The sequence below is a fragment of the Rhamphochromis longiceps genome, linkage group LG7, assembly GCF_057381845.1.
Source record: "Rhamphochromis longiceps isolate RC_006_pf linkage group LG7, R_longiceps_female_GT1.1, whole genome shotgun sequence".
NCBI lineage: Eukaryota > Metazoa > Chordata > Actinopteri > Cichliformes > Cichlidae > Rhamphochromis > Rhamphochromis longiceps.
The window spans coordinates 21,163,747-21,189,567 of record NC_140563.1 but is presented as its reverse complement, the minus strand read 5'-3'; the positions used below and the strand labels follow the sequence as shown (position 1 = coordinate 21,189,567).

Genomic DNA, 25,821 nt, shown 5'->3' with positions numbered 1-25,821 from the left:
TTTCTTAAATGATTACAACCTGTTTTTTAGTATGCAAAGCAAACACTGAATCTAAAAAACAGTGAGTCACTGCTCAACTTGCCACATGAAAAAACAAACAAACAACTGAGCTGGGATGATGATTGTGATAGCGTCACAAGGCAAGCTTTGTCAACTGATGTGGCTTTGACTGTGAATGGACTGAGGACGGCATGTGAGTGCGTATGGATCACATTCAAGGTCATATTGATTAGGAAATGAAACCACAAAGCACCCTCGGTAGCCACTACAGGGAAATAATAGACAATATATTAGACGTCTTCTGTTCTGGTTTGTAAAATGTCAAAGGTAAGAGAGTTTCTTATATGTACTGTGATTTAACACTACATTATTTCTCACATTTGGCCTGCTGTACTGAGTGTGTCACTATCAGCTGTTAGTGAATCATCTGCATTTGGCTTTGCAGAACCTGACATGCCTTCTCAAGAGTTTACTCTTGGCCCAAATCAGGGCGTGACATTTAAAGCAGGGCATCCACTTACAGATTGGATATGTCTACTGCTCTTGGCTGCGCCTTTCTTTGGCCATGTTGCCAGGATCCTCTTTTCTTGATGCCATTGAATTCATGATAACAGTGTATGGACTCTAATCTTGCCATTTTGTCTTAAATGGATTAAGAATTAGCCCTGCTGTCTTTAAGAACTCCATAAGATTGAAGGCAGTAGTAATGGTCTCAGTGGCATGGGGGCATGGGGCAGACTGCACACACTGGCCTTTTCATTTATGGTAGCAGCGCTGACTTGTTCTTGCACTGTCAGTGCAGATAACTTCATTGTCATTGTCATGCAGAACTGCTCATCTGTGTTGGCTTCCTATTTAGTCTGACACTGGTGACAGGGAGAGGTTTCGTTTTTTTTGGTCTTGTAAGGTCACTAAAATGCTGACTTTTTGCTTGTTTTGCAGTTTCTGCTATGAAAGAAGAATAAAACAAAATACTGTGTTTCCTTATAATATAACTTATAACTGAATACAGACTAATCTCAGGCCTTCAGGGCAGAAGGAGAAAAAGCCCCCTTCAAGGAAATTTGCTGAAATACAGCAGCACAACAGGAACTTCCGCCGCTTCCGCAGGTGCCATTTGGCTCTCTGGCCAAGCTTAATCTGATTTAGCTCTGCCTGCTCCTTACATTCTGTGTGTCTGCCACCGGTGCCTGTCGAGAACATGTATCACACTGAGCAAGAAGCAAGTTGAGCCAGTGACACGACACCATCTGCACATGCAGGTAGCAATCTGTGCTTCCCCTTTCCTGTCCTGGCCTGCAATCAGTGTCTCCGGCACACTTCTTATTGATTCAAATGTCCTGTGATTTCTTAAGATGGCCACTCACAGTGGAATGGCAGGATCTTGTTCCGTGTTTCAATAAATTGCCGAGCGGTACCAGGAAAAAGAAGACAGCAAGAAGATAAGCTTGACATAGATGTTGTTTTGCTGTTGATGTACAGTTCTTTACTAGAAGTACCAAAATGTAGAAAAAGGTACTGAAAATCACATAAATAATAGAGGTGATTTGTTTTTATTGTAGTGTCCAAGTAAACTGCCAATTTTACCAAAGTTAAATTGGTTTGTCAAACCACAAAAAAATATTTAGTGAAGTATTGTTTTCAAGAAAAAAAGAGAACATACGGCACCGTATGCAAAACACACACACTTTCTTTAATGCGGATAAAGCTATTTGGCGCTTTTTGATGCGGACATCAATTGATGTCAGTAGAGTGAAACAGCTTTTCTTGCTGGTATCACACACAACACATGAAGCCTAAGAAGGAGACTATCTGAAAGGCGAGTGACTCGCATGCATTACACGGTCCGAGACACACTCCCAGGAGACAAGGTCCAAATGGCCTCACTGAGCAAGTCCTGCACGACTGCTCCGCACAGCACAGCCAGAGTGCATGAAAGACATGGAACTTAATATCTTTCGCTCTGGCGGGCTGCTTTAATAGAAGCTGTCCATCCTGAACAGCATAAGAAAATAACAAAATATTCTGTTTGGTCTAATTTTACTATTGTCACAGTGTTTTTATTTACACATTCATGTAAACAAAAGTGGGACATGTATGGAGTTTTTTTTGGAGCAGGGTCAGCAAACCAAGTCATGTCATCACACAAGAGTAAATGAATGTAATGTTTTTTGAATCAAATTTCCACATCAGCAAGAATTGCTTTGGTAATGGAAGGAGTTTTACTGTGCATAGTAACTGTGCACTTCCCTCTCAAATGTATTCATCTTATAGAAACACTGAGAAAAATCATTCTCTTCAGCTAAGTCAGTTCTTTTGACCTTCATACCAATAAATTAAATATTGCGGTTGGGTGTGAGATAAACACTGACGTCACAGCACATCATCCACCTTGGCTCTGTCACTCCATCCTTAGCTGATTTACCGGAGATCAAAGGCATGGCATGCATTCAGTGTTTGTCTTGGCAACTGCAAGTGTGTGGCAAAGACAGGATATTTTCTCAGTTTTGTACTGTGTTATTATATTATACAGCACATACTTTGCAAGTCATATGCAACAGTTACAGACATTAAGTAATAATTGCAGAGAAAAGTAAAAGAGTGTTCAATGACAGGTCATTAAAGATTACCCAAGTCCCAAAACACAGATGGTGTACGTTTGGCTGAGCTGTCACGTTTCAGCCCTGTCTCCACGATCCATATTCCAATGCTTGTAGCTTTAACTGCAGACTGATGGTTGGGACATTCCGGTGCTATGAACACATAATTATAGCTTGTAAGCTGCACATTTAAATAAGCCTTCAACATGCATGCTAGTATAATTTTACCTGAAATAAGCTATTGGAAAGTTTTGACAGGGATCAGAAAAGTCTTTAATGATGTAAAGTCTTTGCAATTTCTAGTTTAGTAAGCATCCACATATCCATATTGATACGTCTATGCTTATGCTATGGTAGGGTATTGTAGGGTCTTTGCCTTACAATATAAAGCGCTTTGTTCTTGTGTTGTGGTGCTACATTAATAAAGCTGAATTGAATTGTCATATTTGTGTTGTTTTCGTAGTTTTCTGAGTGTTTGATATGATCTAGAGTTTTTACATATGGGCAAGTTAAAGGCCATAAATAAATTGATTTAATTGATTATTAAATCTGAATTAAGTCATGATTTTTTTCATAATGAAGCCATCATTATTATTATTTTTATTACTTACTAGTATGCAAATGTTCCAAATTTGCTAAATGCTGTAAAGCTTTGGGAAACTACAGCGACAGATGTGATACAGATACATGTCCCAATTTTTATTTATTTATTTTAAATCGAGTAGTTCAAGAAAAAAGAGTCAATTTATGTTTCAAAGGACATTGCTGGCTGCATCATGTGCAAATTGAACATTTTCAGTACAGCAGCAGAACTTTTCTCCACAAACAAATTTCATACAGGAATCACATGTGGAAACTTTGAAATCCTTCAGACTGATACAATTTAAATTTAAACAACAAAAACAAACAAACAACTTGACTTACATGACCTAAAGGCAGGTTAACCGAAAAAGCTAATTTTGTCATGGATAACTGATAGATCATTTTGGTGTAAATGTTGGTCCATGTTTTGTTATATGTGACGATTTTATCTTCTAGACTCATGTTATTTTAAGCCATTTTAAGCCTGTTAGCGATTTGAAGTTGCTTGTCACTGTTCTCTTTCTGATTTACCTTGTAGCCAATCTCTTTTCCTGTTGGTTGCTAGTGTTCCTACAGATTGTCACACCGGTCAGCTTTGAAACTGCCTCTTTAGGACAGCTGAGGTGAGTCTAATTCATTGTGTGCCATTTGAGATTGTATCTATGCCAAAGGCTTTAAGCATACTATCCTGTTTCTCTCTTCAAAAAAAGTGCAAAGTCATGAGGATGAGAGTCAGGAAGAGAGAGCGACGGGCTGTACAGATGCAGAGGGGTTGCTGCCATGGTTCACTTGGATTTATTTAGAGTATTTTGAAGTGACAGATGCCTCATCTCATACAGACAGAGCAGTGTTCAGACTGGCTGTACGCACAAAGACAGGTTGCAGTGCCAAGCAGTCTTTTATTAAAGACAACTGGACATGGCCTGTGTGGTTATGTGAGTGCACTTAAATGACCTGATGACAGTCCTTACAAGACTATGCAATATGCCAGTAGAATTTGCACCATAAATAACAAAGTCCAGAGGACTTTAAAGTCGTATTTCATTTTCCATTTTATATTTCATATTTTACATAGTGCACACGCAGAAGTTCATGTTAAGCTAACCTCAAACATAAGTTTCCTTCCCTCTTTTATTACCTCTGACTCTCAGACACTGCTCTCAGCTCTTAAAACTGGTATGTGTCAAAGAGTGAAATTACTTATTGAACAGCTAAGATTCACGGCACTGAATTAAATGGTATTGACTGCATTTACTTTTTGTACTGACTATAAGTGTTCAGAATGTTCTGGTTTTAAACACCCAATTCCTGGATATTGACTTAGCTTTGTCCAAATATGGACAAGCATACAAACTCACCACAGTGAAACTGGGAGTCTGGAAATGAATATGTATAAACTGCTGTGATCTCACTCTTCTTTCAGCTGGTCCTTTTAGGGGTCATCTGTCTCCATCTCACCCCAGCATCCTCCTTTATCATCACACCAACCCTCTGCATGTATTCTGTCACTACATCCATGACCCTCTTCTGAGGTCTTCCTCTTTTTCTCCTGCCTGGAAACTCCAGCTTCAACATCTACTATATCCTTTTTCCAGTATATCCACTATCCCTCCTCTGCACTCCAAAATATCTCAGCTTTGCCTCTCTTTGTCTCTTAAACTGCTTGAGCTGTTCTCTTATACACTGCAGTTGCTTTAAATGGTTAACACTAGATATTTAAACTACTCCACCTTCACTTCCTCGGCTCCTTGCATGTTCATCTTTCCACCAGCCATGTATTTTGTCTTTCTTCTACTGACTTTCATTCCTCTTCTTTCCAGTACGTACCTCTCTCCCCCACCTGCTCCTTACTCTCACTACAGATAACAATATTGTCTGGAAACATTATAGTCCACAGAGACTCCTGCCTGACCTCATCTGTCAGCCTGTCCATCACCACTGCAAAAAAGAAGGGGCTCAGAGCCGATCTGTGATGAAATCTCCCACCCCACCTTGAACCCATATGTCACTCCTACCACACACCTCACCACTGTCTCACTGTCCTCACACACGTAGAAATTCTAATAAGAGGATTTTTCAGAGGAAATGCAAGTCTTGTTGGAATATGTTTAAGATATTCCATAGAGAGTGTATTTTCTTCATGCATGATGAGTGCTTCTCAAGAGATGATGGGAGTGTGTAGGGTGTGGGTGTCATAGCGCAACCACAGAACAGTTTTAGCATGTTTTAGTTGCTAAAAGCAGATATTGCATTGCATGTGCCAGGTGCTGCTTTGAAAACACAATTTTTCAATCATTATTTTACACTTCTTTGCAAAAACATGAAAACATAATATTATTTTTAATGAGTTTTCAGGAACCAGGGGTTTTTCCTGTTATGCGAATTCCAAGTATTGTAAGACAGCCTACACTAGTAAGGGATCACAGTTTAGATCTGTGGAAAAACAAGTAATACCAAGCCACTGTATGGTACAAAACAGAATGATGGATGGCCCATGAGATAGCAGCCTGTAAATGAGCAGATAGGTCCTAGTAAATGGAATGAGAAAGTGCATAAGACCAAAGTGAAAAAAGATGGCAGCGCAGAATATTTGGGTCATCCAGCCTGCAGTGAGTTGTCCCTCAGGCATCAACCGTCATAGAGGACTTTGAAGAACTTAAAAGATGGATGTTGCAATGAACACAGCAGACTTGGCTCACACAGAATATAGACAGATGTATTTCAGATTGTTCAGAGTATTTTAAGATGGATGTGGGGAGGTCCTGTCTAGACGCTTAAGACACTGTTGATGCAAGATTATTGGTCTGGTCTGTCTAACACCCCATTTAAAATGATCCAAAAGTCAAAACCTGATTTTCAATAAAGTAAATGTTTTTCCAGCTTTTGATTCAGGGGAATGTCGTAACTGTAGTAACTTAAAAAAAGCGAATGGTTTGGTCAAGAATGACTAGCAATGTCGTACCCATGAAAAATGTTTCTACAATAACTGAGCTCTTGAAAATTTTGAAAGTTAAAGCGTGTGTAATGCAGTAGTTAGCACTAATGTCTCACAACAAGATGGTCCTGGTCAGCTGAAGCCTTTTCATGGGGAGTTTGCATGTTCACCTTGTGCCTGTACACACATAAAGGTAAAAAAGAAAAGGTGGTAGCCATAACTGCTTTGTAATTCAGGATATGTCAACATCTCCAGATTGTGGCAGCTTGTGAAAGGTACAACTTGTCATAGAGCTGAACAAAAAGCCAAATTCAGAATTCATGACCTGCTCACTGAAATTGATAAGGTGTTTGGCTCGATTACAAAATCCTAATGGAACGTCATGCCTGTCAACTTGCAGATGGTGAATGTGTTACAGCTGTCCCTTTTCCATATTAACTACTATTGTTGAGCAGAGCAGCAGAACTGCTTCTACTACTATGACTTGGGTTAAGATACTTTCTAAAGTTTTAAAATGGAACTAATTTTTTTAAACATACATGGTTTACACTATTTTTTATTTCTTTACTTAAATGAATTTTTTTAAAAAGCCTCTAAAGCCATTAAAGAAGACTTTTTTAAACATAGGCATAACCGGTCAAAGGTAGTAGATTGTTGGCCACATAGTTTTGATGAAAGAATACAAACTATAATAACACAAAATCACAAGGAGTTTTCCTATTTGTATTAATTTCAAGGTATCCGAGGTACATGGCCATCTAATTAAAGAATCCCTGAAGCAGTTTTTGAGTGACCTCCTCTCTAGAGACTGAAGTAACCTCGAGAAAACTGTCCCTATTATAATCTCTATACATTTCACGGGCATTTCATGATGATACTGCCATTAATAGCTTAAGATTAATTAATCATCATATTTATGCTCCCAAGAGAACCTTGAGGGCTTTTTATAATTATGACGATATCACCATAGCATATAATTTAGGCCATATTTTTGGCATATAAATATCATGAGATTAGGATCTGCAGTTAATTACAGAAAGTTAAGCAGAGTGGGTTCTTAATGTACACATACTTGTTATATTCTTTCATTTTCACTTTTTAATTTGGGATTTTTTTGTAATTTTTAGTGTGCATGTTAAAGAAATAAGATTTCAAGCAAAGCTTGTTTTGAGAATTAGTCGAAGAGAAGACAGGAGAAGGGTCGACTTCATCATATCTGATTTTAAACTCCTCTGTTATGGCTTATAAACAAGTCATAGATTCTGTTATTGGGTTAAAATATTTGACTCTTTTTTTCATTTTCCAGGAAGGCCCTTCGGAAAAGCACTTTATAGTTGATAGCACATTAATATGAGGTGCCGTAAGGGACATTATTACTGAAACGCTCTCACACACACTACTGAAACGCTCTCACACACACAACTGAAACGCTCTCACACACACTACTGAAACGCTCTCACACACACTACTGAAACGCTCTCACACACACTACTGAAACGCTCTCACACACACTACTGAAACGCTCTCACACACACTACTGAAACGCTCTCACACACACTACTGAAACGCTCTCACACACACTACTGAAACGCTCTCACACACACTACTGAAATTTTTGCTCTCACACACGAAACGCTCTCACACACACTACTGAAACGCTCTCACACACACTACTGAAACGCTCTCACACACACTACTGAAACGCTCTCACACACACAACTGAAACACTCTCACACACACTACTGAAACGCTCTCACACACACTACTGAAACGCTCTCACACACACTACTGAAACGCTCTCACACACACTACTGAAAAACCAAGTCATTTCAGTTGAACAGGAAGGTGTTTCAGTTAAACAGGAAGGCATTTCAGTTGAACAGGAAGGCATTTCAGTTGAACAGGAAGGCATTTCAGTTAAACAGGAAGGCATTTCAGTTGAACAGGAAGGCATTTCAGTTGAACAGGAAGGCGTTTCAGTTAAACAGGAAGGTGTTTCAGTTGAACAGGAAGGTGTTTCAGTTGAACAGGAAGGCATTTCAGTTGAACAGGAAGGCATTTCAGTTAAACAGGAAGGCGTTTCAGTTAAACAGGAAGGTGTTTCAGTTGAACAGGAAGGTGTTTCAGTTGAACAGGAAGGCATTTCAGTTAAACAGGAAGGCATTTCAGTTGAACAGGAAGGCATTTCAGTTGAACAGGAAGGCGTTTCAGTTAAACAGGAAGGTGTTTCAGTTGAACAGGAAGGTGTTTCAGTTGAACAGGAAGGCATTTCAGTTGAACAGGAAGGCATTTCAGTTGAACAGGAAGGCGTTTCAGTTAAACAGGAAGGCGTTTCAGTTGAACAGGAAGGTGTTTCAGTTGAACAGGAAGGCGTTTCAGTTAAACAGCAAGGCATTTCAGTTGAACAGGAAGGCATTTCAGTTAAACAGGAAGTTAATTCTTGACAAGGAAACTGAAGGAAAAAGTGTTAGATTTCAAACAAACCACTACACAGATGTCTACTCAGCAACCTGTTAGTTAGGGGTGGGTTTTTATAATCGATTTATTGATTAAAATCGATTCTGGCTTGGATAACGTGAAATCGATTCATTAAAATCCTGAATCGATTTTTTAATATAAATGTATTTTGCCCGAAATGCCAGAATCTCTGGTGAAACCTCACAAAATTTCAACAACCACCAAACAGCTAAGACAGTAAATGAGAGCAGGTACACGGCTTCTGCACAAAGACGTAAACACACAGCGCGGACCCGCGGATCAGAATCAGTGAGATGTCGCCTTTCTCACCCGACAGCACGGACACGGTCGGGGCTGAAAGCCGACAGCTCGCTGACTCTGATCTGTCGGCAGGTCCGCGCTTTGTTTTCACGCCGTTTTTGCGCCGATTCTAAAGCTGTTAGTTTTATCTCTCTCCAAACAATATTGACTGAACCAGCAGCAAAAGAAGATCCAAACTGCGCTTCACATAAACATCGTCATGAATTCCCTCTGACGTTTACTATTTCGCTTCCACCACGATAAAATCGCACGTCATGCACAGCCCTCTCTCTCTCTTTCTCTCTCTCTGTACTTCAAGAACAGTTTCCCGTCTAAAAATCTGTTTTCTGCATTATTCACTTGCTTGTTAGGCACAAGTCTACTGTTGTTTACAGCACAGTCGGCCGCTGTTTTTTTTTGTTTTTTTTCATTTTACATACTTCCGAAAAGAAAACCTAATTTCTGCCGTTCAATACTGAATAAATTTAAACGTTTTAAAATTATGCAAAATGCAAAACGTTAGCCATGTCTCTAATAAAACCGCTGTAACGTCAGAGGTAACGTTCATATGTTGATTAATGGTTTTCTTTCGTTTTTGATGTACTGCAGAATATTTTTTATGAAATCCCAGGCCAGGAAAATCACCTTCATGTTTTTATTTGTTTTATCTTCAGCTACTTTGACACAAAGGCATCTGCTGTGATGCTCACACCTTTGATAAAGTCTTGCGTGTGTCAGCTTCCTTTTTTTAAATACAAAAATATGTAAATGTACTGATCTGAATTATAATATTTCTGACTGTCAAAATTCCCCATAATCAAATCGAATTGAATCGAATCGTGGAACAAATCGATTCTGGACCTTAGTGTCACGGAAAAGAGGGACCCAGGCGCGGTTCTTGCTCACAGAAACACAGTGCGTTTATTTACAGTGAAACAGACAAGTACAACAATCCATTCAAAAGTGCAATTTTCCAATCGTGCTCGTCCCTTGCTCCCAGTGCGTTCCGTGTAGTAACTCCCTTAGTGTGTGTGCTCCCCAACTCGCTTCTCCGCTCGCCCCTCCTGGAGGAAGAAGGAAAATCCAGCGTTAGCCACACGCTAGCCGAATAACACACTCACACTGCTCGCACAGACTATACCAGTTCGGAGTAATAATCCCACGTCGACTGTCGCCGTGAGTCCAGGTTAAATAGACTACTTGCACTAGGGCATGTGACGTATTTCCGTTTCCAAATAGTACCGCTTGTGCGTTTCCGGTACGTTTGCTTATCTATCGGTAGCTATGCTAATGTCGCTTCAGAATGAGTATAAAAAGGAAAGTATTTAAAACAGAACATTTTCAAAAACAGGAGAAGAAATACTCCGAGCATTGCTGTGTCCCACTTTGTTCAGCTTCAGCCAAATTTAACGGCATACTAAGTTTTCATGCCTTTCCGACCCATTCCGACTTGAGAAGACAATGGCCGGTAAACATACGCCGGGATCATTTCACGATCACCTCTCACACCAGGGTCTGCTGCAGACACTTTGCCAGTGATCAACTCATAGAGCCAACAACCCTCGATGGTCGAAGGAGGCTTATTAAAGGTGCTGTACCAACACTTTTTGAGTGGAATGGCTATAAAGTTGAACCACCGCGGCGTAGTGTTTGGGAGAGAACGGAGCGACGCCCTGAACTAGTTCCTCCTGACGATCAAGAAGAGCAAAGTCTTACAAGAGATCATGACTACTGCTCAGTCCCTGAGCCGTCTGCATTGGACATATCTGCATCAGCTGCAGAAGACCTGTCCAAAGACGTGGAGACTCTGAGGAAGGAAATACAGGAGTTACGTGTCCAGCGAGAATTTGGGTTACAGCGTTTTGCTGGCTCCGACACTGACATCCGATTCTATACCAGGTACACCTAAGTTCTATTCAAGCTAACTGTTTAAAATATACCAAGGTCACCATCAGTTAAATTTCGAAAGTTTTTCCAGTCTTAATGAAAACAAAATAGATATTTACTTTTCATCTCTAATCTGTATGCTGGTTCGGTTAGTGACAAGGAACTATTCAAACAATCAGGCATTGCTGAGAAGTTGACTGAAGACATGGCAGTGATGGTAGATAAGGGCTTCCTAATCACTGATTGTTGTAAATGCAAAGTGTACTGCCCACCTTTTCTATCTAAGCAGAAGCAGATGCCAGCATACCAGGTTAAGGAGACGCAGGCCATAGCCAGACTCAGGGTACATGTGGAGCGAGTCATTAGGAGGATCAAACAGAACAAACTTTTTGATAGCATCATTACCATGTCACATGTTTATAATATCAACCAACTGTTTGCAGTGGCATGTATGCTGTCAAATTACCAGAACACAGCATTAGTTAAAAAATGGGTTAAGTGAGACAAGATGGATTTTTCCCAAGACACCAGTGCCAGTAACTTATGGAAAATGACCTGCAGCTGAGGCCACTACAGTTGCATTTCTTCCTTCTCAGCTGACAATACTTGATTACAGAACTGGTACTTGAGTGCTGATAGTTGAGTTTCAGTTATTGATAATTCAAATTCATTGCAAATGTTTAATGTTAATAATACTGTTTAATTATACTACTATATTACTATTCAGATTCAACAAAACTGTTTATCAAAATTATAAAGTAAATCACTAAATCGTTTTAAAATCATAAGTGACATTGAGCTTTTGGAACATCAAAAATACCATTTGTCATTTTCTACAGTTCAGTTGTGTTATTGTCTAAATGTATATCAGTATGCTAGGCATGGAGTTTTAAATACTTACCATGTAAATAAGTTCTGCACAAATTCAACGTTTTAATGTGTGTTTTTAAAAATTAAATTGATGCCATTGCTTAAATAACAGTTTATTGATGTCACATAAAGGTAACATGTAACAACAAAAGAATTCATGAAATATATTGAAAATAAAACATCAGTTATTTTGTTCCAGCCAGCCTGAAGGATCTGTTTTTCTTTTTGCTATGTTTTCACTGTTCATTTTTTCAAACACAGGTATCTTGGCATATATATGTAAAAAAAGAAATAGTCTGCCTTTTCTCTGATTGCATTGTGCACATCTGTATCCATGTATATTCTTTGCACTAGGTAGTCCTCTTGTGCCCACACAACAAAGTCACACCACTGCATCCCACTGATGAGCAGTTGTCCTTGCACTTGCCAGTAATATGCGTGGCTCTTTTTTAGTTTAGGGGTACCACATTCCATCTGCACATATTTGCAGTCAATAAAGTTTTGTACATTGGGACATTTGAATTCGACGAAGACAAACTGGGGGTATTCATTGGGGTCAAAAACAACACCATCAGGAGATGCAGCAAGCAATGGGGTGAATGACCAGACCACAGGGTGAGTAGTTAACATTCATTAGCCTACTATACTCTGCTGCTATTGCAGGCTCCATCTCAGTTCCTCTCCTCATGTCTGCTGTCTGCCTTGTTCCCTTCAATATACGCTCTGCTAGTGACTCGGCCGAGCTCTGGCCTCTGACGTGACACACCTCCCGAAACCTAGAGGCAGTCACTCTGGGCCTGCGGAGCTGATGCCACTCAGACGAAGAGCTTTGCTCACGTGTAGCTTCCTCTATTTTGTGAGCCATTTCCAGAGTTACAGACAAGCTTTTCAGATGCAGAAGCTCTTCTTCTGAGCACACAAACACACAATCTGATGGCAAGATGTCATACCCCTCCAGAGGCAAGTGCGGTGTTGGTGGTGCATCGCGGTGTAGTGTGATGTACCAGGTTGTCAAAACCGGCTGCTGATATGACAGAACACTGCCCTCCTGCACCAGCCCAAAGGCACTTTCCACAAGGGGCTTGTCAGGTCTCATGTTCATTGTGGTCACAAGTGGCCTGTCCTCAATATTAAATTTTGCATATGCCTCCGTTATTCTGAACAAGCAGGGATCTGGTAACGGACCCACCATGCCTCTGTAGAAGCCACTCCTAAAGAAAACATCAATGACAATAATGTAAGGAAGAAGGTTGTTATACTGAACAACAACTAAACTAAAAACTAAAAGGTGTAAAACAGTGGTGCATAAGTTAGAGACTGGGATGTATATGTACATGACTGAGTTAGCCGTCTTCAGAAAGTGTAATGTTGTATGTAAATTAATACCTATTCTGACACATGTATGTATGAAAAAAATAGCAACATACATTTGTAACACGTGAAACCAAATTTTACAAATCTAATTACCGTACTCCAGTCTGGGCCATCCTATTTGGTACCGGCTTAGTGAAGATCATGGAGTTGATGGGTCCTGGCTTCACACCCTAACAGAAGACACATTTACTATGGATGGTGTTGCTGTTCATATGTAAACATGGACTAATTCAAAAACTTTAACCTCATTTAAATTACCACTGTCCGTGGCTTGTGCCATTGCTGTTCAGATTCCGTGCAGCTATGCACAGGGGGGACAACCGGCACTCTGAGTTGTGAGTAGTGTGCTGTTTGGAAGAGCAGTGCCACTGTGTGATTGCACATAACAGCGCCTGCCACACAGGAGCACTGGCTATGTGTCAGTATCACCGGCGATGAATCCAGAAGCTTAATCTAAGAAGAAAGAACGAAAATTAAAAATGTAACATCTTCATGGAAGAGCCGAACAGGAACATAGTTCAGTGTTTCCTTCTCTCCCTATTAAAACAACTTAACCATGCTTGATAACTGTAATAACTTAGATTGTGTATATTTGCAGTATTAACTTGTTGTCAAATGTTTCTGATCACCCAAACACACGTTGATTTAACTATCTGACTAGTCAAATTAGGAGTGATAAAGCAGGGAGACAAGGAAAACATTCAAGTTGATGGGCCTTTAGGAATGAACTTAACTAATGCTTAAATGAACTGAACCCCACTGAACGGGGATTAACAACTTTACACAGCTTCCTGCCTACACTTAGTCTGTGTGGTGCCTCACTCTTCCTCATTGACCTGTAGCACAGGGCTCTCACACCGACCTCCCCTGACAACCTGTCTTTATTGGACACTGAATAAAGATACAAGTACCATTAGCATTATTTCTGTATTACTCATTTCAGCATGTCTTAAACATATATATTTTACACTTAGCAAGAGTAGCATTAGGTAGTTAACTACCTCCATAGTTAGCCAACTACCTAACGCCATTATAACAGTGTCTAACTACAAAAGTGACATTAGTTAAGAAAACCTCAACTATAGTTTAGGACGACATAAAACACCGTTTAAGAAAACATGTAATGTAGAGAACTGACATCAAATGAAGGACATAGCGGAGTAACGTAGTGTTTGCATTTGACGTTAGCTAGCGTTTCTTTGTCGGTTAATTTACGTTTTCTTACCTTCGTAGTTGTGTATATATGATGCAGCATATAACTTAAATCCTTTATCTAATTTGCTGGCGGGGGTAGTCGTCACTCTGCAAATCCGATGAACATCGGTGATGTTCAATTTTGGGAGCTCTTGTAGGCAGCGAGTGTAGAACGTCGCCATGGTTTAACTGCACCGGAAGCACTGGGGCAGGACTACATAGAACGCGGAAGTGTTAGTGCAAGTAGTCCATACCCCTTTCTAGCCTGGAGGAATGATTACCAACCACTGGTCAGGTAATCAGCTGCAGGTGGGCCGGCAACAGCGAAGAGGGACTCCCAATGACGACAGTCGCCAGGACACGCCTCTCCCACGGCGCGCACTTCCGTAAACAACCCCGAGGGCCAGGGAGGGAGAAGCAAACACATATACAGAAAACATAAACACAAGCAGGGTCGTCCAGAAAGGGCCGTCCGACCGTGACACTTAGTGAGACAGCTGCATTACTTAACAATATATTAGCCTCAGCATAAGTCAAAATTTAGAATAGCGGGAGACGTGCATTATCCTGGTTATTTTTTTGGCATATGTGCTTTTTGTCTTTTTTAGCAAAGAAAAATATCTTAAAATCATCAATAAAACCAGGGAGAGAAGGCTTAGCGTTCCTCCATTTAGCACAATGGATATGATATTTACTCAAAAGTATGATGATGTTAATAATGTCTGAGACATCCAATGCTAGATGATCCATATAAAAAAAATTATGATGTAATTCAAACAGTGGCACATCATTAATATTTAGGGAAATCCAATTTTTTAAGTTTCACCAAATACATTGTGTGATAGGGCATAGAAAAAAAAAAGATGTTCTAGGGTTTCATTTTCATCAGTACAAAAAGAACACTGATCCACCTCAAAGCCAAATCTCTTTTTTTAGAAATTCTGCCACAGTATTAGTTTTGTTTAAAGTGTTTCTTTAACTTTAGGTAGAATAGGCTATTTCATAAATTTTTAGTATGCTTTATCCAGTGTATATGAAATAACTAAATTAGAACCATGCCATGTAACCATTCTGTTGTAACTATGAAATATTTTGTCTTTGAAGAAACTACTAACAAATTTCTTATTGCATTTTTATCAAACAGCTGACATTGCCCTAGCAATAAATTTGGGAGCACTGATGAGAAATTATTGTATATCATAAAAATTTTAATCAAATGAAGCAGAGGCAGTGGGACCAGTTCACAAAATTTGTTATATTCTCTTTGAGAACAGTTTAGACAATATTTTTCTGAAAAGTCTGTGTAACTTAGAATGACACCGTTATCATCCAACAAATCTGTTATGAATATAATATTTTTGTTCAAACCAGTCACTCTTGAAAATTGATTTTTGATTAAGTGTTATTACCCTATTATTCCATAAGGTTGAATTATGGGGAGAAGTTGTGGGTAAATCTCATTTTCCCAAAAATGCAACGTCTGTTTTGGAAAGTTTGATATCTTTATGGGGATTTTATTTGCCGCAAAATCACATTTCAAAATAAAGTCTAATCCTGTATACTATTTTATTAAACAAGAATCATGGGATGTGGAGCTAAGTAGAGTCTGGCTGTGACAGACAAGATTTTAACCATTTAATTCTAAGGGTGCCAACCATAAATTCCAATTCTGGAGTTTTGATACCACCTTTATTGTATCCCTTCACAAGCTGAGATCTTTCTATGTAATGGGTTTTATTCCTCCACAAAAATTCGAACACATTTCTATTTATGGTTTTCATAGTATTTATCGTTTTTTTATTTTTATATCGTTTACGTGGCGCAAAAAAGGTTGGGGACTGCTGTACTAGCAGGTTGCTGAGTAGAAATCCTTGTAGTGTTTTGAAATATACCACTTTTTCCATCAGTTTCCTTGTCAGGAAACAACTTCCTGTTCAGCGGAAATGCCTCTGGTTTCAGTAGTGTGTGTGAGAGCGTTTCAGTAGTGTGTGTGAGAGCGTTTCAGTAGTGTGTGTGAGAGCGTTTCAGTTGTGTGTGTGAGAGCGTTTCAGTAGTGTGTGTGAGAGTGTTTCAGTTGTGTGTGTGAGAGCTAAAATTTCAGTAGTGTGTGTGAGAGCGTTTCAGTAGTGTGTGTGAGAGTGTTTCAGTTGTGTGTGTGAGAGCTAAAATTTCAGTAGTGTGTGTGAGAGCGTTTCAGTAGTGTGTGTGAGAGCGTTTCAGTAGTGTGTGTGAGAGCGTTTCAGTAGTGTGTGTGAGAGCGTTTCAGTAGTGTGTGTGAGAGCGTTTCAGTAGTGTGTGTGAGAGCTAAAATTTCAGTAGTGTGTGAGAGCTAAAATTTCAGTTGTGTGTGTGAGAGCGTTTCAGTAGTGTGCGTGAGAGCTAAAATTTAAGTAGTGTGTGTGAGAGCGTTTCAGTAGTGTGTGTGAGAGCTAAAATTTGAGTAGTGTGTGTGAGAGCGTTTCAGTAGTGTGTGTGAGAGCGTTTCAGTAGTGTGTGTGAGAGCTAAAATTTGAGTAGTGTGTGTGAGAGCGTTTCAGTTGTGTGTGTGAGAGCTAAAATTTGAGTAGTGTGTGTGAGAGCGTTTCAGTAGTGTGTGTGAGAGCGTTTCAGTAGTGTGTGTGAGAGCTAAAATTTGAGTAGTGTGTGTGAGAGCGTTTCAGTTGTGTGTGTGAGAGCTAAAATTTCAGTTGTGTGTGTGAGAGCGTTTCAGTAGTGTGCGTGAGAGCTAAAATTTAAGTAGTGTGTGTGAGAGCGTTTCAGTAGTGTGTGTGAGAGCTAAAATTTGAGTAGTGTGTGTGAGAGCGTTTCAGTAGTGTGTGTGAGAGCGTTTCAGTAATAATGTCCCTTACGGCACCTCATACATTAAGCTTCAATGTGAAGAAAAACTGCAAAGATATATAAAAAATATATAAAAGCCTTCGCTTTACCCCTTCAAGGAAACCAACTTATGTAACACACTTTATGGTCAGCACTTGAATGGCATGCGAGTTTGGCTTCAGATGATCACTGAATGCAAAGTTATTTTAGTCAAGAAAATTAAATCTTTCTTTATGTCACTTAGCTATTAAGTGGATCCCAGTGTTTACATGGTTATATATTATATGTGGGTGAGGCAACCTGTATGACACGATGCGAGGCACCTATGGTGAATGAAGTTTAAAAGGAACTGACCGCATAGCCTGGTCTCTGCAGAACTTTTGAACCTTTTCTAAAATGAAGGTCTAGTTCTTATAACTCTTCCCATCTTGTCTTATTTGTTTACTTGCTCAATCCCTGGAGGCCGGTTTAAATGTCACAGACAGGACTGCAAGATGAGGTCTGTGTTGGAGGTCGCTGTCATCGCCTCAAGAAAAAGCTGTGATGTCTTTGGCTTGGAAAATGAGAGCTGATTGTGAGCACAGGCAGAGATCGTCAATGTTTGACAGATGAAGTATTTAGAGGCTGCAGAAATGTCAAAATATTTGTGATAGATAACTTAAATTATTAGGGAAGACAAGATAATGTGTCTGAACAATAGTCTGACATTCTTTTATTTAGTGTCCATTTTTTATAGCTGAGCAATTAAATGCATTAAAAAAATGACTTCAAGAGCATTTTGCCAAATAAATGCCTTTTAATTCAATTTCTTTTTGTTTTAATGAATATCAGAACAAACCAGTCATGTTTCAAGTTGTACTTCATAAGAAATTGGATAAGAACAGAACATAGAGGGTAAATCCAGTAGGGTTGCGGCTATAGATTATTTTAGTAATCAATTAATCGAGTAATTGGAAAAGAAATATTTTTGTTATTATTAATGAATAATAAATATTCAAAAGAGAAAAAACACAGGTCTTTCAAAATGAACTGCTCACTGGTTTCCATTTTAGAAATTGCAATGTTTTTGTTTGTCAAAAAAAAAAATCATATTCAATTTAATTTTTTTAATTGCAAAAATATATAAACACTCTAACTAGAGTCAGAGTCTAATAAAGTAAGATTAATATACAATCTAAATGAAGGCAATAAAAACCTTTACTCTGTAATCTTTAAAGGCTTTTATACATGTGTTTCTGCGTGTTTAAGTGTGCAAGTGAATGAGTGTGTTTGTGTCGTTAAGCCTTTAAAGCAGAATGTGGTGGCTGCTGCGAGGAAGAGTGAACATATCAGCATTCTGAAGTTTGCCCTGTGCGTTGAAGCAAAGTTAATTAATATTAAAAATAATTCACTGTCCAACCTAAAGTCCCTCAGGTCAGTGTCTCAGAGTTTTACTGGCCCATGTACATTTTTATTAAAGAAAAAAGCTTTCATTTTTATATTTTTAAATATTAATGCAATTTAAATGAGACTCTATTTTATATTATTCCACTTTCAATCTGAAAAATGTCATAAAAGGCCTGAAGTAAATATGGTCTGATACACCCCATGCCCCCCTTTAGACTCACCACTGTTCCATTTCATGTAAACTAAGAGCCTGCCTTCATTAAGCTGTATAATTTAAACACAGTATCAGACTAAGTTAACAGTTCATCTGCTTTTAATACAAATTCTGGAGCTTTACTGCGGATTTTTCGCTGTGTAAAACAGCTGGAGCAGCTACAAGGTTTGCTTTTCTTCATGTTGATAAAGGACTTCCGCTCGTTTTTTCCCAGTAAGTGTTTCAATGGTGATCACAGCCTCTTTGCTGTTCGCGGTGTGTAAACAGACTCCACATTAAACTGTGCCAGCGTCATCATCACTGCTGCCGTTGTGTTATCAGTGTTTCTGTTTAAAACTGGAGGCTGCGAGCTTAATGTTGTCAAACTTTTCATTCACACGCTGCTCCTAAATACGTTCGTATTGCAGGTCTGTTTTTAGTCGCGAATATGCGTTTCCATGGTGACAATGGGAGGGAAGCGAAGCATTTGCGTCGCGAATTTTTTTTATAATCGAATTATTAGAAATACACATTGTAGCACTAAATTCCAGTGCTCTGTAGCTGTGTTATAACCAGCTCTCATTTGATTCTGAGGTCTAATAGATGACTCTGTCTAAGCAAATAGCAAGTTTCTAGTCAAAAAAGTGTGCCAGAGAAAAAGAAACAGAAAGCATTGTTCTTAAAGCAATTAATTAGCATCCAGTATGTTTTTTCAGTTTGGTGTCAGCACTGTTGGATAGACTTTTTGTTGGCAAAAACAAAAAAGAAACTGACAAATGGCCAAACAACTGTGAAAAGAAAAAAACTCCAAAACAGTTTGATAAGAAACACCCACAAATCTGTAGCTAATGTTCATTCTTCCCTACTGGCTGCTGGAGGCCCATACAGTGCAGAAATGACATTCACTGTGCTATCCTGCAAACAGATCCAAAGAAGCACGCTAATGAGGCCAGCTTCTCCTTTAACGGTGTAAATATTGTAGTCAATTTTTAAATCAATGTCGTGCGGGTTGTAACTGATACAGCATGTTAAACCAAAAGAAATCTTTAACAAAAACTAAAAGCTGAAACTTTATAATATGTGCCACTGTAGTTGTTATTATAATTATTTTTATTATTGTTATTATAACCTGCTACAGCCACATTTTGGGCTAAACATACTGGTGTTTTCTCAAAATCATTTCCATGAATCATCAAATAATAATGAAAGCAATCTGTTTTAATTGGATAAGAGCATCATGAGACAGAGCTGACATTGTCCATACTGTTCATCCTATGTATATGTGTCAGTGATCGAGTTAACAAAGTGCTCTGAAAGATGGCTTTTGCTTTATCTATGCTTTATCATCATAACCATGTCCCAAACTGTTACTTACATACAATACATAGGTATTTGATTGTACTCTGGTGCTGTGAAAGGGCATGTCAAGGTATTCAGAAGCAGACTCATTTGAAATTATGCTAAGCAACAGTTCAAGTAATTTAATATAAGCAGTTTTGAAATGCAACAAGAACTCGATTACACTAGACATTAAAAGGCATAGAGGAGGGTTTAAATGGAAAGTCATCCATAAGAACTGCAGAGGTTTGTAGAAGTTTGACCTTTAAGAAGTCTTAGGATTAGGGCTGAACGATTATGGAAAATAATCTAATTGCGATTTTTTGCCCCAATATTGCGATTGCGATGCGATTATTTTTTAAGGTATTTGTCTTCTGTATTATTAAACAAAGACAAGCAATACATCATATAGTATGGCCAATACTATATTACATTAATTTTAAACTGTTCTTTCCTGGAAGACAGACCTCTGTTATGATGACATGAGGTGATGCATGAATTGATGACTGACATTTTTATTTAACTTCTTCAATCACAACAGTATATTTGAACATACACAATAGTTTATTTTTAGCTTACAAACATCTGAGCATAAAGTGCTGACAAGGAACCCTGGTGTAAACATTAAAATGAAAGTCAGTACAATGTGCAGATTGCAGAAATATACATAAACAAAATCAGTGGCTTTACCACACTCAGTTTTTCGACATCTGTGAACTACTAGACAGTCATTCAATTAAAAAATAATATTAAATAAATAAAACTAATAAATAAAAAATACACACATCTTACTGATCTCTGCAGTCAGTAACATTACACATAAAGTGCAAACATAATAGCAATTGTATAAACACACACACAAACACGCCTTTAAAATTTAAAGGCGTGAAATTGGACGGTCTAGTTCTGATTAGCGTCACCGCTGTCTCGTTGGAGTTTAATAAACTCGGCCGTCTGCTTCTTGCTATCTAAAATATAACCAGACACTGGTGTAAATTCTCGACTGTCTCATACTTCTGTTTAATAAGTTTTCTGTTTGACGTTTAGTCAGCTGTGTGAAAACCAAGGAGGAACCCACCCGGGGGATTAATAGTTTTATTTTATCTAATCTAATAACTTTAATCTCAGCCAAACCGATTTACTCACGAACAAACAAAACACTGAAAAAAGCCCAACAATAACATTTTTAGGTTGTCTAAGTGACTTATATATTACGTTTAACCCGAGCAGCGACACTCCGCGGTGATCTGAAAATGATGTGCCGGGAGTTGTGCCGTTCTCGGCCGCATCAGTAACCCTCGAGCTCCCGGCTAGCTGTCGAGCTGGTGGGTAGCAGACGCCTCTGAAAACGTCGAAGCACTTTTGCAAATATGGGATATCTTGATAAACCGAGCAGATATTTGATGTTTACACAACTACTTTCTCGCCTGAAAATATGTTAAAAGTTTATTTTGTGACCCAGAAAGATTAGTATGAGTAATTTTAAAACTTAGTAGCGGCCGCCATTGCTGGAAACTGGAGTTTGGCTGGGCCGCGCTATGAATTCTGGGATATGGTAGTAATTTGGACAGCCTTCGGCGCGTCGCTGTGACGTAATCGGTCTACAAATGCGGCCTCAGGAGGATGCAGCCCATGAATTTGGACATGTCCAGAGTATAATCGCAGCCTTTGCGGTTAGAAAATTGCACTTGATCATGTCGCGATATTATCGCAAATGCGATATATCGTTCAGCCCTATGTCTGAGTTGGTATTCTTGGCCTTCATGCATTAATTATACTGCAATTTGGGGTGTGTTTTCAGCCAGTCGAATAAGTTAGTTGTGTTGTTTTGCGATACGAACAAAACTCTGCGCATATTATTTCGTCTAGGTTACCATCACTTGACCCTAAAAAGTATTTCCAACCAACGGATGATGGTCCAAAGGACAAGCGCTTCATCATCTGCAGGGCCAGATACTTGAATTGTGTTGCATGTCTGTCTTTTACGATATTGTTACTCATCCAGACTAGTCTAGATTAGAAACTTCAGACTGCATGATGCAGAGAACCCCTGTGATTGTCTCATGCAGACATGTGGTCAGATGCCTATTTAGGAAACATTTGATCTGCTTTTGCTTCTACTGGCAGGCGATGCATTTTCTGTATCACTCAATCATATTCATTTAATAGTGGGAAGCCAAAATCCTGATTAGGATCAAAGTTTGATGAATTGTGCATTCCTAGAAGAGAGAATGCTACAGAGTGGTAAACATAAACCTGACCCAACTTTTTTTTAAACACGTTGGTACCATCAAATTTAAAATTACCTTATTTTTTCCTTAAATGGTCATAAAACGTAACATGTCACAAGAGAGACTTCAGTTGAATCCTTAACAAAACGAACAAACAAACCAAAATCTGGGTGATTTTAAAAGGAACCAACTTAAGCTTATCAAATGAGCCTGACTGTTAATCGTCTGTGGTCATCTGTGCTATACTTTGTGCATTTTCTTTTTCTACAGATGCAAATGCTTTTTAATAACTATTTTTCATTAGTGGTTCTACTGCTACATACACGGTTTTAACTTAATTAACAGTCGGTTATTGGCTGAAGAGAAAAAAAAATCATTAACTTTCCCACGCATGGGAATGTACTCATCGTTACATGGGTGCTAACACAGACATTAACCACTCCCTCCCCACAGAAAGATCTGAGTAAATCCTTCCCACGCCTACATAGGTGATGCCACAGCTTGCTCACTTAATCCTACCAAAGATATGGGCTGCTAATCAGTATGGGTATTTTTGTGTGCATGCGAATGTGCGTTTCATCAAATCAGCACTTATTATTGTCCATGGTGGGTGGTTGATCTGCCTTTGCTGTTGTAATTCACGTCAATAAGATACAGGGGATAGCTTCTCTACTGCTGCAGGTTGGTCTATAAAGATTTGTATGGGGACTGGGGGCTGGGTGATCTACTGTTCATTCTTCAACTCGTAATGTAAAACTTCTCTATGCATTTTCTCCTTCTGTTTTTATTGTATTTTGTTGTTGTTGTTGAATTGTTCACGGGGGTGTGGGTGGTGCAGTGGGGGTGGTGCTGAAATCAGGATAGGGAGATGAAGCATGACTCACAGGTCATGGCAGGGCCTGTCTTTCCTGTCATTTTTTCATAAACTTTGCAGGTGATTTAGACTCTGCCCTACGCATGTTGTTGTGGTGCAGTGTTTCTATTTAAATCGCTAAACTTCTCAGATAAAAACCTATTACCTTTGGTATTTGTCATTTGGTATTAATGCAAAATGGTCAGGGCCTTTCTTGCCGTGTTTGCGTGGGTTCTCTGCAGGTACTCTGACTTCTTCACACAGTCTGACGTGTAAGAAAGACATGCAGTTAGTGGGCTTAAGTCATTTGGTCATTCTAAATTGCCCATAGGTGTGAATGGTTCTCTTTCTCCTGTCCTGCGGCAGGCTGGTGACCTGTCCAAGGTCCACCCTGCCTTTCGTACGGGATAGACTTGTTTTCTGCCAAAAATCAACAGAACCTAGTGAGTTTTCAATCAAAAATACTGATATTTCAAACTATGAAATTGTAATCCATTGCGATCATCTGAGAATTGTTGCATGTCTGTCAGCTCATTGGTTCCCTGTAGTGGTTAATTCTATTGCCAAAGCTTAGAGCTGGAGGTAGTTGCACAACTCTGCAAAGTGGCAGCTTACAACATCCAATACTGGCAGGTATTAGAACAATCACAGAGTAAAACTTTAATGATTTGGATGAATAAAGGATAATTTATTTGACTGTTAGCAGATCCACATTGTTTACATGACAAGGCAAAGAATGTGAAATCAACAGCCAGTGCAGCACACGTGTAAAAAAACGGATCCTCTCAGATAATTTATTCACAAGAAGTCAAAGCAAACTAATTCTGTATGTGACATTTATAGCATGCTGTTGTCCAAACATCAGCATCCCAGGGAATTTGCTAAACTCCCACCCAACCCTTTCAGCATGAAAGCAAATGCTTGAGTTCTAATGCTTACAACAGACATGCCAGACCTTATTATTTATCCTGGGGCATGAAGTCAAGGAAGCTGTTGCTGCTTTTAATTATCACATGTTGATTTAATTAAAGTGCTAACATACTGAGGTGGTAAATGGCGTGTATTTATATAGCGCTTTACTAGTCCTTAAGGACCCCAAAGCGCTTTACACATCCAGTCATCCACCCATTCACACACACATTCACACACTGGTGATGGCAAGCTACATTGAGATGCAAATTGCATTAAGCACAGCACATAAATGGAAGCCACACACATACAAAAAATTTAGTCTCTTACATTTGAGTAGCTTTGTTTAACAAAGTGAGTTTACATGTCACACTTATAAACAGGTAAAGCAGTACATACGTGACTGAGCCTCGTCCAGTAAAGCGGACTTGGTGGAAAATGAGTGCTTATGATCATCTGTTGCTAGGCTTGACTTTCACCCATATTTCAGTCTCTGTTATCTTTAGGATGTGATTACCTTGATGAAGGAAGGAAGATCTCAGCTTGACAGTTGTCTTCAAAGCATCAATATCACAACAATAGAAATAATGGGAGAAAATAAACTTCCCTGCTTGACATTCCTTGAAATCATCTCCTTCAGACTACTACTACTCCTACTTCTAGGCAAGAGCTCCTTTGGTTGCTGCCAACAGCCCATTTCTAATGCTAACAAGAGAATTCTACACAAGAGAATCCAAAGCCACGGTTCAATATTTTAGCATCCCCTTCCAAGACAGATGCCAGCTTTTTACACAGGTATCCCAAAGGTGCAATTCAAAACACACTCTTAAAACGTGGGGGTTATCCGACCCACAACTTTTCAGACCCAGTAAAGACCCATTAGTTGCTCAGCTGTGGCACAGAAACTAGGTTGACTGTTCAGCATGCTTGGATGAAGAAGGTTATTTTACAGGCAACCAGGCAGATAGTGGCTAGGACAAGCATCAAAAATCCTTTTAGAGTAATCTGTGGACTTCTCAGTGCTGGTATCCATAAAAGTGTGGTGTAAACATGACCTCAATGGCATCCACATCCAAAGTCTTTCAGACAGTGAGCAGTGGCTGTAACTTCCATGTAAATATGTGTGCAGACTGAATTCTTCTGAATGTGTGCAGCTCTGTGCCGTTGCCTTTGGAGTACAAGATTGCTCAGTCCTTTGGCTTGCTTTATGTTTATGGCGACCATAAAAAATACAGTAAACAAAACCATACATGAACTGTATGTGGACTGAGTTATCCAAATGACATACATCTCCAATATCAGAAAACAGAAGATATCCTGAAGAAGCAGCAACTTCTAGGTATCATTGTTCAGTCGTTATGATATTGATGGTAGTGGATTATCAGAGTTTTCTATATCACTTGCTTCATCTTTCTTACCATTTAAGTTTTTGTACAACTGTGTGTAGGCATAGCAGCCTCCTGCTGGCAGTTTGTAAAAACAAATTATACTCACATCCCATCAGAAGTGCTTAGTTATCAGAAAAACGATTTCTATGTCTGCAGTTTAAAAATATCTGGGCAGCTTGAACTTTAACATTACAGAAAGTTGCTAGTAGATTCTGGACCTTGGCGTTGGTTACACGATTACCTCAGAGAATACCTTTCACAGACAGCTGATAGCTACAATCTAAAGTATTATTCACAACTGTCATCTGCACTATAAACACATCACAGCGATGGGAAGGAAAAAGGGATGTTTTGGCAGTGTAAGTGGATTGTGAGAAGTCATTATTTTCTTATTACTGAGCAAGTATCTCTATGCCATCAGTTAGAGGTTGACACAAAAAAGAAAGGCCTAATTTGGCAGTATTATGCATTAACCTGCCTACTTGAGTTAACTGCTCATTAAGTGAA

The 25,821-nt window shown here is 39.1% G+C and overlaps 2 protein-coding genes across 3 annotated transcripts in view; one reads left to right on the top strand and one right to left on the bottom strand.

Moving 5' to 3' along the window:
* LOC146665247 (uncharacterized) overlaps positions 1–25,821 on the top strand; it is a 164,666-nt gene that overhangs the window by 59,449 nt on the left and 79,396 nt on the right. The gene's annotated exons all lie outside the window — the stretch shown is intronic.
* On the bottom strand, positions 11,515–14,418 carry LOC146665249 (uncharacterized). 2 transcript variants are annotated; one of them, XM_085412795.1, is made up of 5 exons: positions 14,231–14,418; positions 13,805–13,896; positions 13,264–13,458; positions 13,099–13,175; positions 11,515–12,842 (listed from the first exon to the last, which is right to left on the bottom strand). In XM_085412795.1, the coding sequence occupies exons 1-5, from the start codon at positions 14,379–14,381 to the stop codon at positions 12,203–12,205; spliced, it is 1,155 nt and encodes a 384-aa protein (XP_085268921.1). In that variant the 5' UTR covers positions 14,382–14,418; the 3' UTR covers positions 11,515–12,202. The 2 variants fall into 2 exon arrangements, with proteins under 2 accessions (XP_085268921.1, XP_085268920.1); XM_085412794.1 differs by lacking the exon at positions 13,805–13,896 and having other exon boundaries at positions 11,518–12,842; positions 14,231–14,395.

Bases quoted from the DNA above. Each gene is read 5' to 3' on its own strand.
- LOC146665249 (XM_085412795.1), bottom strand. From the start codon at position 14,381: ATGGCGACGTTCTACACTCGCTGCCTACAAGAGCTCCCAAAATTGAAC. The intron at 13,176-13,263 runs GTAATTTAAATG...GTCTTCTGTTAG, and splicing joins GGCACAAGCCACGGACAGTG to GGTGTGAAGCCAGGACCCAT. The intron at 12,843-13,098 runs GTAATTAGATTT...TGTTTTCTTTAG, and splicing joins ATGGCCCAGACTGGAGTACG to GAGTGGCTTCTACAGAGGCA.